General features: G+C 40.3%; 1 protein-coding gene across 1 annotated transcript; it reads left to right on the forward strand.

Annotated features, from left to right (window-relative positions):
• The first annotated feature begins 9,969 nt into the window (after nucleotides 1-9,969).
• LOC122896690 (transcription factor SPT20 homolog) lies at nucleotides 9,970-15,675 on the forward strand. The gene is made up of 2 exons (XM_044234750.1): nucleotides 9,970-11,497; nucleotides 14,846-15,675. The coding sequence occupies exons 1-2, from the start codon at nucleotides 9,970-9,972 to the stop codon at nucleotides 15,673-15,675; spliced, it is 2,358 nt and encodes a 785-aa protein (XP_044090685.1).
• The last annotated feature ends 803 nt before the right edge of the window (nucleotides 15,676-16,478 follow it).

Consider the following 16,478-nt stretch of genomic DNA (forward strand, 5'->3'; position numbering starts at 1 on the left):
ATCAATGTTCATAGTAGCTTTACTTGCAATTCCAAAACATAGAAAGAACTCAAAAATCTATCAGAATATGAATGGATAAACAAAAGAGACAAAAGCAAAAGAGAAGTTACCTGAGCTGGGGAAAAGAGAGGAATAGGCAGTTGCTGTTTAATGCATACAGAATTTGTCAGGAATGACAAAAAATTTCTGGAAAATGGAGAGTGGGGATGGTTGCACCACACTGTGAATGTACGTAATGCCACTAAAGCATATGATCAGAAATGGTTAAAATGGTAAATTTTATGTTATGTATATTTTACCACAATAAAAAACAATGAGTTACACACTTTAAATGCATCAAATTATATGGCATGTGGATTATATCTTAGTAAAGGCATTATTTTAAAAAAAAGCTTTTATGCATTCTCTCATCTAATCTCCCTCTATGTAATCATATTTAACCCTCTTACTTTAATATCATCTCTGTATTTTGTCTCCTGTGCTTGTATCTCCAGCTCTGACCTCTCTCTGAATTCTAAACTTACATATCCAGTTGCCTATTTATCATACCTATTTGAAATCTAAAAAGTTACTTGAGACCTAAGATGCCCCACAAATAAATCTTCACTTTATCTGCTCAAGCTAAATAGTTAGAATTTTTTTCAGAAGTTAAAGCCTCATCCCAACAAAACTAGCAGGAGGTGAATGAGAGGGTATCAAAAACTCAATAATTAAGATAAATAATATTTAATACAATGTTTAAAAAATCAAATAAATACAAAAAATCTAAGAGAACAATAAAGGTTCACAATTCTTTAACACTCAGCTTTATATTTATCCTATCAATGATCACTAATCGATATTTTCTTAATTTTTATTTGTATATAGGTATATATTTTGTCTTCCATACAGTGGAAGTGCCACGAGAACAGGAGTTTCAACTGCCTTGTTCACCACTTTATCCCATTAATATGTCCGTCTTTCACCAGGCTCTCCTACTGGCTGATGTCAAGATTAAATTTCTCCAAGAGAGGATCTGTCGTTTGAGGTTCTGGAGTCGGGTATTCCATTTCCTCCTTCTCTTTTCCCCTTCCACAGAGGGCTGGCTATGGCTTCCTGCTGTGGCTGACCCCTGGAATGCTTCATGCCATTTTAGCTCTTCTACCATATTTATAACTTATTTCGAATATTAAATTTCCCCTATTGAAATACTTGGAATGAATTTTCTTTAACTGACTAGATCCTGGTCAATACGGTAGTTTAGGAAACAAACAGCTAAATGTTTTATCTACATTATACATAAATTCCTCAAAGTCTTCCATGAGGTAAAATAAAGAAGTACACAAATTATATAATTATATGCTTGCAAGTAGTACAAAAACACTGTATAAACATGGCACATTTAATAAATTAAGGCACTTTTGGATTTTCCTATCTATGATGAAAGGTCTTTTATTGATATTCTAAAAGAAAAAACAAAAAAACAAACAACAACAACAACAACAACCCAGAATTAATCGGTGAGTTAGTTTAATTTAAAGGCAGAATTACAGAGCTCCTGGGTGGCTCAGTTGGTTAAGCAACTGACTCTTGGTTTCAACCCCAGTTGGGTTCCATGATCATGAGCAGTCTGCTTGAAAATTCCCTCTGTCTCCCTTTGTCCCAACCCCCAGTCCCATGTGCTCTCTTCCTCCCCCTCAAACAAACAAATAAATCTTAAAATATGAAGTCAGAATTAGACATTTTTTGGGAGAAAATTTTTTATTCTATATGACATGCATATTTCACAGTTGGTTTCTTTTCAATCCATTTACATAATTTTAGTATCAATTCCAACAAAAAGTAATTTTTAAATTTTTCTGACTAGAAAGAAGAGCCATTAATCTGAGTCACCTACCATTCACTAAAAGAGAAAATGATTTAAATGCCAGCAATCCGATAACTTTCCTAGGTAAAAAAAGACCACTTTTAGAAAAAAAGTCTAATAATTTGAATTTCTTTATAAATATAAACATGTTTATGATGCGACAATTACATTAAACATTTTGTCAACAAAACATATAGGAATAAACTCCTTTACTCTTTGACTGCCAGAATATAATGTCACAGAGTAATGTTAGAGATATGGTTAAATGTGTCAAAAACAAAACACAAATGTGTCTAATCTTTACCCAAATATGATAAAGAATACAAGGAGGAGGAGGAGGAGGTACAACTGGGTAGTTGCATGGGCAGAACTCACTAATAGGCTGTGTGATTATGAAGGAGTAACTAGTCTTCCTTGAACTTCAGTTACCTGATCATAAAATTATAAGGATACTTAAATTCCTAGCCTTGTGTGAAAAGCAAATAACATCCTAATGTAAACAAACTTTATAATGGACAAACAGCTACTTAACACGGACCACTGCTGTTACTATGATGTGTAGTTATGGCTTAACCCCTGGATGACTATCACCTTGACTACAACCCTTGAATCCTCTCACTCCCATTGCTATTTCACATACTCTTCATTGTTCATAATGTTTCTGGCTAAATATGGAATTTATATCAAGGTTACCACTTTTTAAAAGCTTAATCTCCTTTGCAGCAGCACCTCATAAAGAGATAAATCACACAACCCTTAATATTTAATCTCCTTTTCCTACTGTGAATGTCGTCCTCCTCCATTTATGTTTTCCAGATCCAACTTTTCATTTTTATAAAAAAAAAATTCAATATAAATAGAACACCCTTTCTGGGAATGAAGTCCCATACAGCTGAAATTCAGTTAAACTTGTCTCATATTATTGCCAGAAAAAGCTGCAGTTGCCATGAGACATAAAGTGGAAGGCATCCCTAGATGCAGCATCAGGGAGAGAAATAAATAAATAAAGCAGCATGAATGAGGGCTTGCCCATTATTAGCTTTGCTCTACTCTTAGTTTTTGATGGAAGAATCACCAATGGGACTCTAGAACTAGATGGAGAAATATTTGCAGATGTCAATAGCTATGTACATGGAATGATATTTTGAAATTCAGTATTTTCAGAAGTATAGGTCATATGAAAAACACTTATCCCTAGCCAGAGGATAGGTGGGATAATTACACAGGACACTTTCCAAGAGTCAGCTGTCAAACCTACTTTGCTATCAGTACTGTAAGGTTATCTCTCATGTTCTCCTCATATGAAACAACTATTACAAAGAAATGAAAATGGCTTTACTGTATACATGAATTCTGTTAAAATATCTGCTTCTTCCTTAAAAATCCATTATGATGGGGGGCGCCTGGGTGGCTCAGTGGGTTAAAGCCTCTGCCTTCAGCTCAGGTCATGATCCCAGGGTCCTGGGATCGAGTCCCGCATTGGGCTCTCTGCTCCGCGGGGAGCGTGCTTCCTCCTCTCTCTCTGCCTGTCTCTCTGCCTACTTGTGATCTCTGTCTGTCAAATAAATAAATAAAATCTTTTTAAAAAATCCACTATGATGGCAGCCAGACAAAGAAAACTCTTATGGAATGGAGGAGTTCAATCCCATTATATTCAGTTTTATCAAGATGCAGGGCCTTCCCAAATTATTCTTCATACACACACAAACAATATCATAACAATTAACTGGATATCTTTTACTTAAGTGTTTTCTTGAAGCTACAATTTATACAACAGCACTGTAATCATTCCCACTCTCAAAACCCTTCCGTTAACTAGTCTATTAAATACAATTGTAATTGACTACCTTGGTGGCTAATTTGAAAAAGCTGTTACATTGCTTCTGGCTCCTGGTTTTCTTTACTAATATGGATTTATCTCGAATCCAAATTATACAAAGTATTGCTGCCTATTTTGACTTTGTAGTTACTGATGTCTTTATTTACCATTTATTATGTCTATAATCTATAAAGCACATAACATGAATAAGTCATTAATTTGAATTGTGGGGTTTTGGGTGTGTTAGTTTCTCATTTGTCAATAAAAATCTACATGAAGGCTTACATCCTTTTCTGAATTCCAAAATAGCATTACTGATAATATCATTATGCATGTTATATTTACCTGACCCATTTAGTGCATTATTAAGAGATTTTAGAGCGACAGTCTTGGTGTGCCCATTTGTGTACTCTACATCTACCTATAACTTACCTCTTCATCTGCACTAATACAAATCTTTCAGTGGCATTTTAAACTATTCTCATTTTTTCAACACAAGTTCATCTCTTTCTCTACTATGGCTTGAGTTTTCTCTCCATTATGTCTCAAAAAATGTTACTAGTGTTACCAAAAATCTCTTGGCTTTCAATCATTATCTGGCTTGAGCACAATATGACATTGAATACTATTTATGTCCAGTCATCTTGAGATTTTATTAGAAGGTCTTTTCCTGGTTTTCCTTTTGTGCCACTATTCACTCAGTTCCTTGCAGTTAAATGTCAGAATTTCCCTAGATTTTTGTCCTTGCTATTCATTTCCTCTTGAGTGCTCTTATGTTGCAAAGTGCAATGCTGCACTTAAAAAATTTAAAATTAAGTTCATTTTTAATGAGCATATACTAATAGTGGAAAATTTCTACCTATGAGCCTCAGTCATCCTGAAGTCAAATCTTGGGGCAAACCCTATTACCAGGTTCTTTGTTATCCATAGGATTTGGTCCAATTAACACCCTCAACAGTGTTTAAGAGTTGTCTGTTTCCCCACACCATTAGCTAACAAGATAAGCTATAAAGTATGTTCATCTTTGGTAATGTAATAGGTAAAAATAGGACTTTTATTAAAATAAAAAATTCTTAACTTATAATTCTCTTATTTGTGAGGTTGAATGTCTTTTCATATACTTAAGTAGTATTTGTATTCCTTCTTTTGTGAACTGTCATTTTGACCCCCCCTTTTTTTTCCTCCTAGGTTAATGATCTTATTTTTATTAATTTGTAGACAGCCTTGAGGCCAAATTTTGAGGTGGCAAATACTGAGGAACAATTTGAGGACAGGTAGATTAGACCATAGTTACTGAGGTATCAAAAGAAAAGGAGCACAGAAAGCGCACAGGACCAGAGGTGGTCAACCCTTCTTGGGAAGAGAGTGAGATACCTTTGAGAGGAAATGTTTCCTTTGAAGACTTAATGGTGAAGGTGAGGGAGGAAGCTGACTATAAATAAAGGGCTCTAGTGAACCAAGATTGGGTCAAAGAATCAGAAGAAACCAGACTTGAGAAAAAGTGTTCCATTTGTTAAAAACTACCACCACCACCACCAACAACAATAAAAATAATAAGATCCACATGTCATAATGACAGCGAAAAAGGTCCTCTTGAAATATGGAATCAGGTAACCATGGGATCTCCCTGTTCTACTCAGTTCAAAGTATCTTCTATTGCTTTGTTCAGGGGTAAAAGCCAGAAAAATGATAATCAGTTCAGCAAATAACAGTTGTAAAACACATGTGCACATATGCACATCCACACTCACACAAAGCAGAGGAAAATTTCACCTTGACACCCCAACAGGAATTTTATATGTAAACAAGTGATTGTGCATCATAGTTCCAGACTTCAAGTTATATTACAGAGATGTAGTAATCAAAACAGTATGATATTGGCACAAAAACAGACATAAAGACCAATAGAACAGGATAGAAAACACAGACAATCCAGAAATGAACCCAAAACTATATGGTCAATTAATCTTTAACAAAACAGGAAATAATGTCCAATAGAAAAAAAGGGTCTTTTCAACAAGTGGTGTTGGAAAAACTGGAAAGCAGCAAGCAAAATAATAAAATTAGACCACTTTATTACACCATACACAAAAATAATCCAAAATGAATTAAAGACCTAAATGTGAGACCTGAAACAATTGAAATCCTAGAAGAGAACACAGCAGTAACTGTTTTGCCATTGGCTATAGAAACTTCTTTCTAGTATGTCTCCTGAGGCAAAGGAAACAAACACAAAAATAAATTATTGGGACTATATTAAAATAAAAAGCTTCTGCATAGTGACTGAAATAATCAATACAACTAAAAGGCAACCCACTGAATGAAAAAAGATATTTGTAAATGATATATCTGATAAGGTGTTAGTAATCAAAATACATAAAGATCTTAGATAAATTGACACCCCTCCAAAACAAATAATCTAATTTAAAAATGGACAGAAGAAATGAACATACATTTCTCCAAAGACAATATCCAGAGCCAACAGACACATGAAAAGATGCTCAATATTACTCATCATCAGGGAAATGCAAATCAAAACTACAATGAGGGGGCACCTGGGTGGCTCAGTGGGTTAAGGCCTCTGCCTTCAGTTCAGGTCATGATCCCAGGGTCCTGGGACCAAGCCCCACATCAAGCTCTCTGCTCAGTGGGGAGCCTGGTTTCCCCTCTCTCTCTGCCTGCCTCTCTGCATATTTGTGATCTCTGTCTGTCAAATAAATAAATAAAATCTTAAAAAAAAAACTACAATGAGAGATTACCTCACACCTGTCAGAAGGGCTAGACTCAAAAAACACAAGAAACAACAGGTGTTGGTGAGGATGTGGAGAATGAGGAACCCTCTTGTACTGTTGGTGGAAATGCAAATAGGTGCAGCCACTGTGAAAAGCAGTAAAGAGGTTTCATAAAAAGTTAAAAATAGAACTACCTTAGGATCCAGTAATTGCACTACTGGGTTTTCACCGCTCCTCCCCAAAATACAAAACTACTAATTCAAAAGGATACATGGACCCGTATGTTTTTAGCAGCATTATACACACACACACACACACACAGTGGAATATTATTTGACCATAAAAAAGAATGAAATCTTGTCACTTAAAATGACATGGAAGAAGCTGGAGACTATAATGCTAAGTAAATAAGTCAGGCAGAGAAAGACAAATACTATATGATTTCACTTATTTGGAGAATTTAAGAAACAAAACAAATGAGCAAGGGGAAAAGAGAGAGCGAGGTAAGTCAAGAAACAGATTCTTAATTATCGAGGACAATTTAATGGTTATTAGAGGGGAGAGAAGTGGGAGGATGGGTTGAAAAGTTGATGGGCATTAAGGAGGCCACTTGTCATGATGACCACTGGGTGATGTATGGAATGGTTGAATCACTATATTGTACACACGGAACTAATATAACGCTGTATGTTAACTGTATCAAAAATAAAATAAGATGAAGTAAAATAAAATTAAAAATATAGTCCCTCCAAACTTCCAGAGAAGGCCAAGTCACTTACAAAAAAGAAAACACAAAGCACAACAGAGTAACATTCCCAAGAATCTAAAGGAAAGGACAGAATATGAGCCAAGATTTTATTACCAGCAAAATTTTAAGCATTAGAAAAAGAATCTCAGGAAATATCGTATACATAAATGCTTCCTAAAAATAGAGAATGAAAAACTTTTACAATGTAAGAATGGAGAAAGATTTAGAGAAATTTTGGTAGTGAGCATACATAATTGATGATCTGGTACTAAAATAAAGGAAGTATTAAGTATTACAGTTATAAGAATAATATGTAAATATTATTTTCTCTGAAGAAGTAGAAATAACATAACTAAAAAATGCAAAGAGAAGAGAGAAAGGAATATAGAGTAACCTGATTCATTAACATATACATGAGAATTAAAATATTGTAAGCTGACATCATAGAAAAATCAAAGTAAGGAAAGAAGAATACTAAGATGATTGATTACATAAAGGCATAAGTATAAGGACAACTGGTGGAAACAACAAAAATGACCCCAAAATATAAAACAGTATGGCATAGCTGCAGGATTTTCTTATAGGAAGGATATTGGTTTATTCTGAATTCTATTTCAAATATTTTCTGTCAGTTTGTCATTTTTCATTTAATTTTATCTTGATTGACATGGAGAGAGTTTTTTTTAATTTCTTTCTAATAATTACATCAATCCTTTTATACCCTCTGGATTTGGGGACTTTTAGAAAGTCTTTTGGTACTCTGTAATTATATACATTTTAAAATTTTTCACTATTTTCTTCCAGTAGTTTTATAGTTTCATCATTGATTAATTTATTTTTACAGAAATGTTAAGGCAGAAAAAAGTATTTTTTTCAGTTTCCTTTTTTACAAACAAGACTGAGTAAAAACATTATCTTTTCTCCACTGACATGTGATGTCACATTTACTGTGTGTCAAATTCCTGCATATTTTGGGAACTACATCTTAGATATCAAACTGTTCAATTTACTTCTCTTGATATTTATACAACAAACACACTGTATAATGCAATATAACATCTGGTAAGGCAAATCTCTTGCCATTACTTATTTTTTTATTAAGTATTTTATTTTAATTCCAGTATAATCAACATAAAGTGTTATATCATTTTCCAGTGTACAATATAGTGATTCAACAATTCTATACATTCATTCCTCAGGGCTCATCATAAATGTACTCTTTAATTTCCATCAACTGTTTCACTCATCCCCTGATACATTTCCAAAACAACTTCTTTTATTTATTTATTTATTTATTTATTCCCCCAATTTATTTATTTTCAGAAAAACAGTATTCATTATTTTTTCACCACACCCAGTGCTCCATGCAAGCTGTGCCCTCTATAATACCCACCACCTGGTACCCCAACCTCCCACCCCCCCGCCACTTCAAACCAAAACAACTTCTTCACCATTCTTGTGTATTTATTTTTCCATGACTGGTTCTAATGGGGCATCTTCATGAGTTGTCAATTTTGTTTCAAAATAAGTAATTTAATGTTTTACATTTGTAAAAAAAAAAAAACACAAAATTTGCATATAAGATGATGTCCAGATGGGCACCTACCACCAAATTTTCTGTCAATGTTTTTAGATGCTCCTGTTTTTAAGGTTAGTTTCATGAAAAAAGTGGAAAGAGGTTAAGCTTCACAGTCAGGGATTTGGATTTGTATCCTGCCTCAACTGCTTACCATTTTATAACCTTGAGCCTATTACTTCAGTTGGTTGAATGTCATTTGAAAAAAAAAATGTCTGCTTGGTAAAGTTCCTGGAGCATTAGATAAATTTTATTTTGAGTAGCTTTGAAATATGAATGGTGGGAACTCTTTGGAAAATAATTTCAAATGAGTAACATCCTCATCTGCAGCTCCAGTCTAGATTTCTCTCCTTACTTCAGAAAATCCATGACTTGAATCCTTTTGTCTGATAACTTTCTATTCATTCTTTGAGAAAGCTCAGCTATCCTCTCCTTTAGGAATAGATTTTTTTCACTTCTCCATGTTTAGAACTTCTTTTATCACTCTGCCCACAAGTCTATAAATTGTGGTGTATTCTATTTATCTGATTATCTGTTTGCCTCACCAGGGCAATTGTTAACTCCTACATGGCAAGTCACTTGTCACGGATACTATTGTCTCAATTCTAGCATATTAGTTTCCTCATAATTCATTCTCAAAGTAGCTGTTGATTGAACATACATTTTCTATGGGGAAAGGAGAGCATATAGGATATATTTCTATTTGTAATATTTTTTTACTCTTTATGAGAACCAAGGAGGGAAAGGATGGCATTGAATCACTTTTTATAAAAGGTTGTTGTTATTATCCTGTTAAACTGCATTGACTGGTCACAGACGTCTTGCCCTGCTTCCAACAGGAAGTGCAGGCACCACAACAGGAAGTAGAGACCACTGAAAACCACACCGCCAAGGAGGCAGAAGGTGCAGCCTGAGGTAGCGCGCAAGCGCACAGAAGGCTCTATAGTTTGACCTCTCCGCATTGACTTCCGGCCTAACCAAGGGAAACGACGGAAGGCAAGGTGAGGCAAGGCCCAGTGCAGTGGTGGCAGCCTGTACAGATACAGGTATTTTTCAGAGACTGGCAAGAATTCTGTGTTTTGCTTTCTTGCTAGTGGGTTTCTTGGTGTCAATTTTGAAGTTAAGCTGGTGGTTCCTCTGTGGAGTTGCGGAGCTTGCAAGATTATATTGACCCGAAGGGCGGGGCTTTTTTCCTACTCTGCCAGGCATTTGCATTTTCTCTTCTTTGGGGGCCCCTTATGTACCACGATGCAACAGGCTTTAGAACGAGCTTTGGACCGTGCGGACTATGTCATCGCAGGTGCCCAGCAGAGGCCTCCAAAGAGGAGAGGCTCGTCGAGTGGGGAAGCATCTCTCTACGAGAAGCTTTACGACATCTATGTGGAAGAATGTGGGAGAGAGCCTGAGGCTCCGGAGGAGCTAAGAAGCAACGTGAACTTGCTAGAGAAGCTCATGAGGAGAGAGTCGTTGCCCTGTTTAGTGGTCAACCTATACCCAGGAAAGGAGGGATATTCGCTGATGCTCGAAGAGAAACATGGAGCATGTTCAGAGACTATTCGGCTGCCTTATGAAGAAGGGGAATTTCTTGAATATCTGGATGCTGAAGAATTACCTCCTGTTCTGCTGGACCTCCTGGAAAAATCTGAGGTGAACTTCTTCCACTGCGGGTGCGTCATAGCGCAGGTGCGGGACTACAGGCAGTGCAGCGGTGGGGAACCTCCGGGCTACCAGAGCAGGCACATTCTCCTGCGCCCCACCATGCAGACGTTAGCCTGTGACGTGCAATCCATAACCAGCGATGGCCAGGAATGGACCCAGGAGGACAAACTGTCGCTTGAGAGCCAGCTGATCTTGGCTACTGCTGAGCCCCTGTGTCTGGATCCTTCCATATCCGTAGCCTGCACTGCAAATAGGCTGCTCTATAACAAGCAAAAGATGAACACTCGGCCGATGAAAAGGAGCTTCAAGAGGTACTCTGCACCCTCTCTGAATCAGCATTGGGAGCTATCTCATTCTCCACCTCCTCCTGAGCTGACAGTATTGACTTCTTGCAAAAAAAGCAAAGAAAGTAAAACAAGTGAGAATTCTGACTTCATAATTCCTAAAGCAGCAGATTATGTAGATATGTGGAAACAGAGACCCTGTGACTTGGCTTTACCTTCTGAAGTGGATGTGCAGAAATATGCTAAATGGGAGAATTTTGTCAAATATGATGGCTCACAACCAACAGTGTGGCCAGCCCATGAGATAAAAGATGATTCTGTATTTGGATATGAAGGTGGTGATGAGTCTCAGACAAAGCTGACCTTGATGCAGTCACTTAAGGATCCACTTATCTCTGGAAGAAGAAGACGACGTAAAAAAGTCAGATATGAGAGACAGATGTCTTCTCCACACCCCTCCACAGATGACCATTCAAATAGTGTCCTGCCTGGGTCAAAGACTGATGCTGGTGTGGTAGTCACTGAGCCAGAGGTGGTAGTCCCATACCAGGCCAAATGTCCAGTCACCACTTCACATAGTTCCAGCGACTCAGCCAACTTCAGCCAGCTGCCTCCAGGGAAAGAAACTGAACAGCCTAAGATCCTTTTAGGTCAGTCTTCAGTCCTTGAGAAGGGATTCACACATCCATCTCCAACCATCAAACTTCCCTTAAGCTCAGAAAAAACTTCATCAGGTAACAGTTTAACTCCATGGCAAGGAAACAGCTTTCTTAAATCTCCATCTCCTGTTCTTGCTTCTAAGCCACTAAGTCTTTCTCAGAAACCCACTGTGGGTGTGAATCCAGTTAGCACATTTCCTGCAGCCACCATGTCTACTACAAGCTCATCACAAAGAATCGTGGCTACCCAGGGCATGGCCAACTCCCAGAAATCCTCTGTGGAAGTGAATCGAGTTAGCACACTTTGTGCAGCCACTGTGTCCACCACCAGCTCAATCCAGAAAATCCTGGCCACCCCTGAAATGGCCAATTCTCAAAAATCCTCTGCAGAAGTGATTCGAGTTAGCATGCTTCCTCCAGCCACCCTGTCAACTACCAGCTCATCACAAAGAACCCTGGCCACCCAGGTAATGGCCAACTCCCAGAAATCGTCTGCGGAAGTGAATCAAATTAGCATGCTTCCTCCAGCCACCATGTCCACTGCCAGCTCATCACAAAGAACCCTGGCCACCTCAGTCACGGCCACCTCCCAGAAATCCTCTGTGGAAGTGAATCAAATTAGCATGCTTCCTCCAGCCACCCTGTCGATTACCAGCTCATCACAAAGAACCCTGGCCACTCAGGTCATGGCCAGCTCCCAGAAACCCTCTGTGGAAGTGATTCGAGTTAGCATGCTTCCTCCAATCACTTTATCTACTACCAGCTCATGTCAAAGAACCCTAGCCACCCAGGTCATGGCCCCCTCTCAGAAATCCTCTGTAGAAGTTAATCAGGCTAACACCATTCCTACAGCAAGCATGTCCACTACTAACTCATTACAAAGAACTCTGGCTACCCCAGTCATTACCAACTCTCAGAAACCCTCTACGGAAGTGATTCGAGTTAGCATGTTTCCTCCAGCTGCTTTGTCCACTACCAGCTCATCACAAACAACCCTGGCCACCCAGGTCAGCGCCAACTCCCAGAAATCCTCCATGGAAGTGAATCAAATTAGCATCCTTCCTGCAGCTACTGTGTCCACTACTAACTCATTACAAAGAACCTTGTCTACCTCAGTCACTACCAGCTCCCAGAAACCCTCTATGGAAGTGATTCGAGTTAGAATGTTTCCTCCAGCCACTTTGTCCGCTATCAGCTCATCACAAAGATCCCTGGCCACCCCGGTCATGGCCAACTCCCAGAAATCCTCTGCAGAAGTGATACAAGTTAGCATGCTTCCTCCAGCTACCCTGTCAACTACCGGCTCATCACAAAGAACCCTGGGCACCCAGGTCATGGCCAACTCCCAGAAATCCTCTGCAGAAGTGATACAAGTTAGCATGCTTCCTCTAGTCACCCTGTCAACTACTGGCTCATCACAAAGAACTCTGGCCACCCAGGTCATGGCCAACTCCCAGAAATCCTCTGCAGAAGTGATACAAGTTAGCATGCTTCCTCCAGCCACCCTGTCAACTACCAGCTCATCACAAAGAACTCTGGACACCCCAGACATGGGCAACTCCCAGAAATCATCTACGGAAGTGATTCAAATTAGCATGCTTCCGCCAGCCACCCTGTCAACTACCGGCTCATCACAAAGAACCCTGACCTCCCTGGTCATGGACAACTCCCAGAAATCCTCTGCGGAAGTGATTCAAGTTAGCATGCTTCCTCCAGCCACCCTGTCGACTACCAGCTCATCACAAAGAACCCTGGCCACCCAGGTCATGGCCAACTCCCAGAAATCCTCTGCTGAAGTCATTCGATTTAGCATGCTTCCTCCAGCCACCCTGTCAACTACCGGCTCATCACAAAGAACCCTGACCTCCTCGGTCATGGCCAACTCCCAGAAATCCTCTGCGGAAGTGATACAAGTTAGCATGCTTCCTCCAGCCACCCTGTCAACTACCGGCTCATCACAAAGAACCCTGACCTCCTCGGTCATGGCCAACTCCCAGAAATCCTCTGCGGAAGTGATACAAGTTAGCATGCTTCCTCCAGCCACCCTGTCGACTACCAGCTCATCACAAAGAGCCCTGAACACCCCGGTCATGGCCAACTCCCAGAAATCCTCTGCTGAAGTCATTCGATTTAGTATGCTTCCTCCAGCCACCCTGTCAACTACCGGCTCATCACAAAGAACCCTGACCTCCTCGGTCATGGCCAACTCCCAGAAATCCTCTGCAGAAGTGATACAAGTTAGCATGCTTCCTCCAGCCACCCTGTCGACCACCAGCTCATCACAAAGAACCCTGAACACCCCGGTCATGGCCAACTCCCAGAAATCCTCTGCTGAAGTCATTCGATTTAGTATGCTTCCTCCAGCCACCCTGTCAACTACCGGCTCATCACAAAGAACCCTGACCTCCTCGGTCATGGCCAACTCCCAGAAATCCTCTGCAGAAGTGATACAAGTTAGCATGCTTCCTCCAGCCACCCTGTCGACCACCAGCTCATCACAAAGAACCCTGAACACCCCGGTCATGGCCAACTCCCAGAAATCCTCTGCTGAAGTCATTCGATTTAGTATGCTCCCTCCAGCCACCCTGTCAACTACCGGCTCATCACAAAGAACCCTGAACACCCCGGTCATGGCCAACTCCCAGAAATCCTCTGCTGAAGTCATTCGATTTAGCATGCTTCCTCCAGCCACCCTGTCAAATACCGGCTCATCACAAAGAACCCTGACCTCCTCGGTCATGGCCAACTCCCAGAAATCCTCTGCGGAAGTGATTCGAGTTAGCATGCTTCCTCCAGCCACCCTGTCAACTACCGGCTCATCACAAAGAACCCTGAACACCCCGGTCATGGCCAACTCCCAGAAATCCTCTGTGGAAGTGATACAAGTTAGCATGCTTTCTCCAGCCACCATGTCAACTACCGGCTCATCACAAAGAACCCTGACCTCCTCGGTCACGGCCAACTCCCAGAAATCCTCTGCAGAAGTGATACAAGTTAGCATGCTTCCTCCAGCCACCTTGTCAACTACCGGCTCATCACAAAGAACCCTGGCCACCAAGGTAATGGCCAACTCCCAGAAATCGTCTACGGAAGTGATTCAAATTAGCATGCTTCCTCCAGCCACCTTGTCAACTACCGGCTCATCACAAAGAACCCTGGCCACCCCAGTCATGGACAACTCCCAGAAATCCTCTGCGGAAGTGATTCGAGTTAGCATGCTTCCTCCAGCCACCCTGTCAACTACCGGCTCATCACAAAAAACCCTGGCCACCCCGGTCATGGCCAACTCCCAGAAATCCTCTGTGGAAGTGATACAAGTTAGCATGCTTTCTCCAGCCACCCTGTCAACTACCAGCTCATCACAAAGAACTGTGGCCACCCAGGTCATAGCCCCTTCCCAGAAATCCTCTGCAGAAGTGGTTAGAGTTACCATGCTTCCTCCAGCGACCCTGTCGACTACCAGCTCATCACAAAGAACCCTGGCCACCCAGGTCGTGACCAACTCCCAGAAATCCTCTGTAGAAGTGAATCAAGTGAGCATGCTTCCTGCAGCCACCCTGTCTACTGCCAGCTCATCACAAAGAAGTCTGGCCACCCCAGTCATGTCCAACTCTGCAGGCCACAGCATCATCAAAGTGGTGGGCCCTGGTTGTGGAGCCCAGGCTTTGGGGAGGGGTTCCAGTTGCAGGAAGGGCTCTACCTCTGGGACCACAGCTCCTGTGGATATCAAGTCTAGCATCCTGTCCTCAGGAGCTCAGCCACCAAATGTAGTGCCTGCTGCATCACAGGCTCCTCAAATAGGTGTTCAATTTATTTTAAAAAATGCCTCCAGTATCAGTCCAGTAACTCTACTGGAGCTTCCACAAGGTTCGCTCCTTTTGAACACCCAGCAGCAGCCTCAGCAGCAGTGGCTCTACCAGTTTATTCCACAACCACAACTCCAACAGCCCACAACTGCTGGTCCTCAGGAGCCAGTGCCACAGAGTTCAAGTGCACAAGGTTCAATCAGTCAGAGAACAGCCTCATCTGCTCAACAAGCCATTGTCCTTAACCTCCCTGGAGCAGGAAGTTTTCTGCAGCCCCAGCCGGCGGTGTTGGCTCCGCTTGACTCTGCAGAGAGAGAAAGAAGACCCCAGCAGAGCCGACCTCATCCCCAGCACACACTGCAGCAGGCCCCTGCCTTGCAGGAGCAGCCCCAGCAGCAGGTACAACAGTTGAGAATCTTGCAGGGCCCCATGGCCCTGACAACAGTAGTCACCCAGAGAGCTGGGCCGCCTCCACCTAGTGTTCAGACAGCAAACCCGCCAAAAGGTAAAATGAAGAAAGGCACATCAACTACTCCAAAATCCTAGGTCTTGAGTTACTTCTCTCTCTCTCTCTCTTTCTCTCTCTCTCTCTCTAAACGGGGAAGCGTGAACAAGACAAAACAAAAAAAACACTGAAGCAGAGAGTTTGAGTATTTATTTCATCTTTGTCTTTAATGTCTCAGTATTTTACATTGCTAGGTGTACAAACCAGAGAAGCAGAACCCAGTGCTTTTTATATAAAAACGGAAATGGTCTAATGAAAGAAAAAGAATGGACTTTGGTATTATCTACCATCAGGTCAATATCCTAGCTCTGCAATTTACTAACCTTAAGCCTATTTCCTAAATTCACTGAGTCTGCACTCCCTTAGCTGTAAAATATAAATAGGAATATTCACTTCTTAAGTTTATTGTCAAGGTTAATGTAAGATATATTAAATACAGAAATTTAAAGTTAAATTAATTTTAATTAATATAAATACTAAATATTTGAAAGAAATAAACATTTAAGCTTAAAATAAAACTACAGTAATAATATTAGTGTATATAATAGTTTTATTATACTACATAAAAGCCAATCAACAGCAAATAAGCCACAGGAACTTAATTCTTCAAAAAAACCATACTGGACTTTTAAATGTTATACACACACACACACCACCACCACCACCACAACAACAACAGACATGTTTTAGGTTTTCAAATTACAGAGATATAGGTACAGCGATAGACATACAGATACAGATATAAATACAGAGATTTTAATCTTCTATTAAATAAGCAATAGCCCTCTTACTCTACCTAGATGCCCCCCATGGTGAATTCTCTCTCTTTCTGATAAAACTGGAT

The sequence above is a fragment of the Neovison vison genome, chromosome X, assembly GCF_020171115.1.
Source record: "Neovison vison isolate M4711 chromosome X, ASM_NN_V1, whole genome shotgun sequence".
In the NCBI taxonomy this organism is placed as follows: Eukaryota; Metazoa; Chordata; class Mammalia; order Carnivora; family Mustelidae; genus Neogale; species Neogale vison.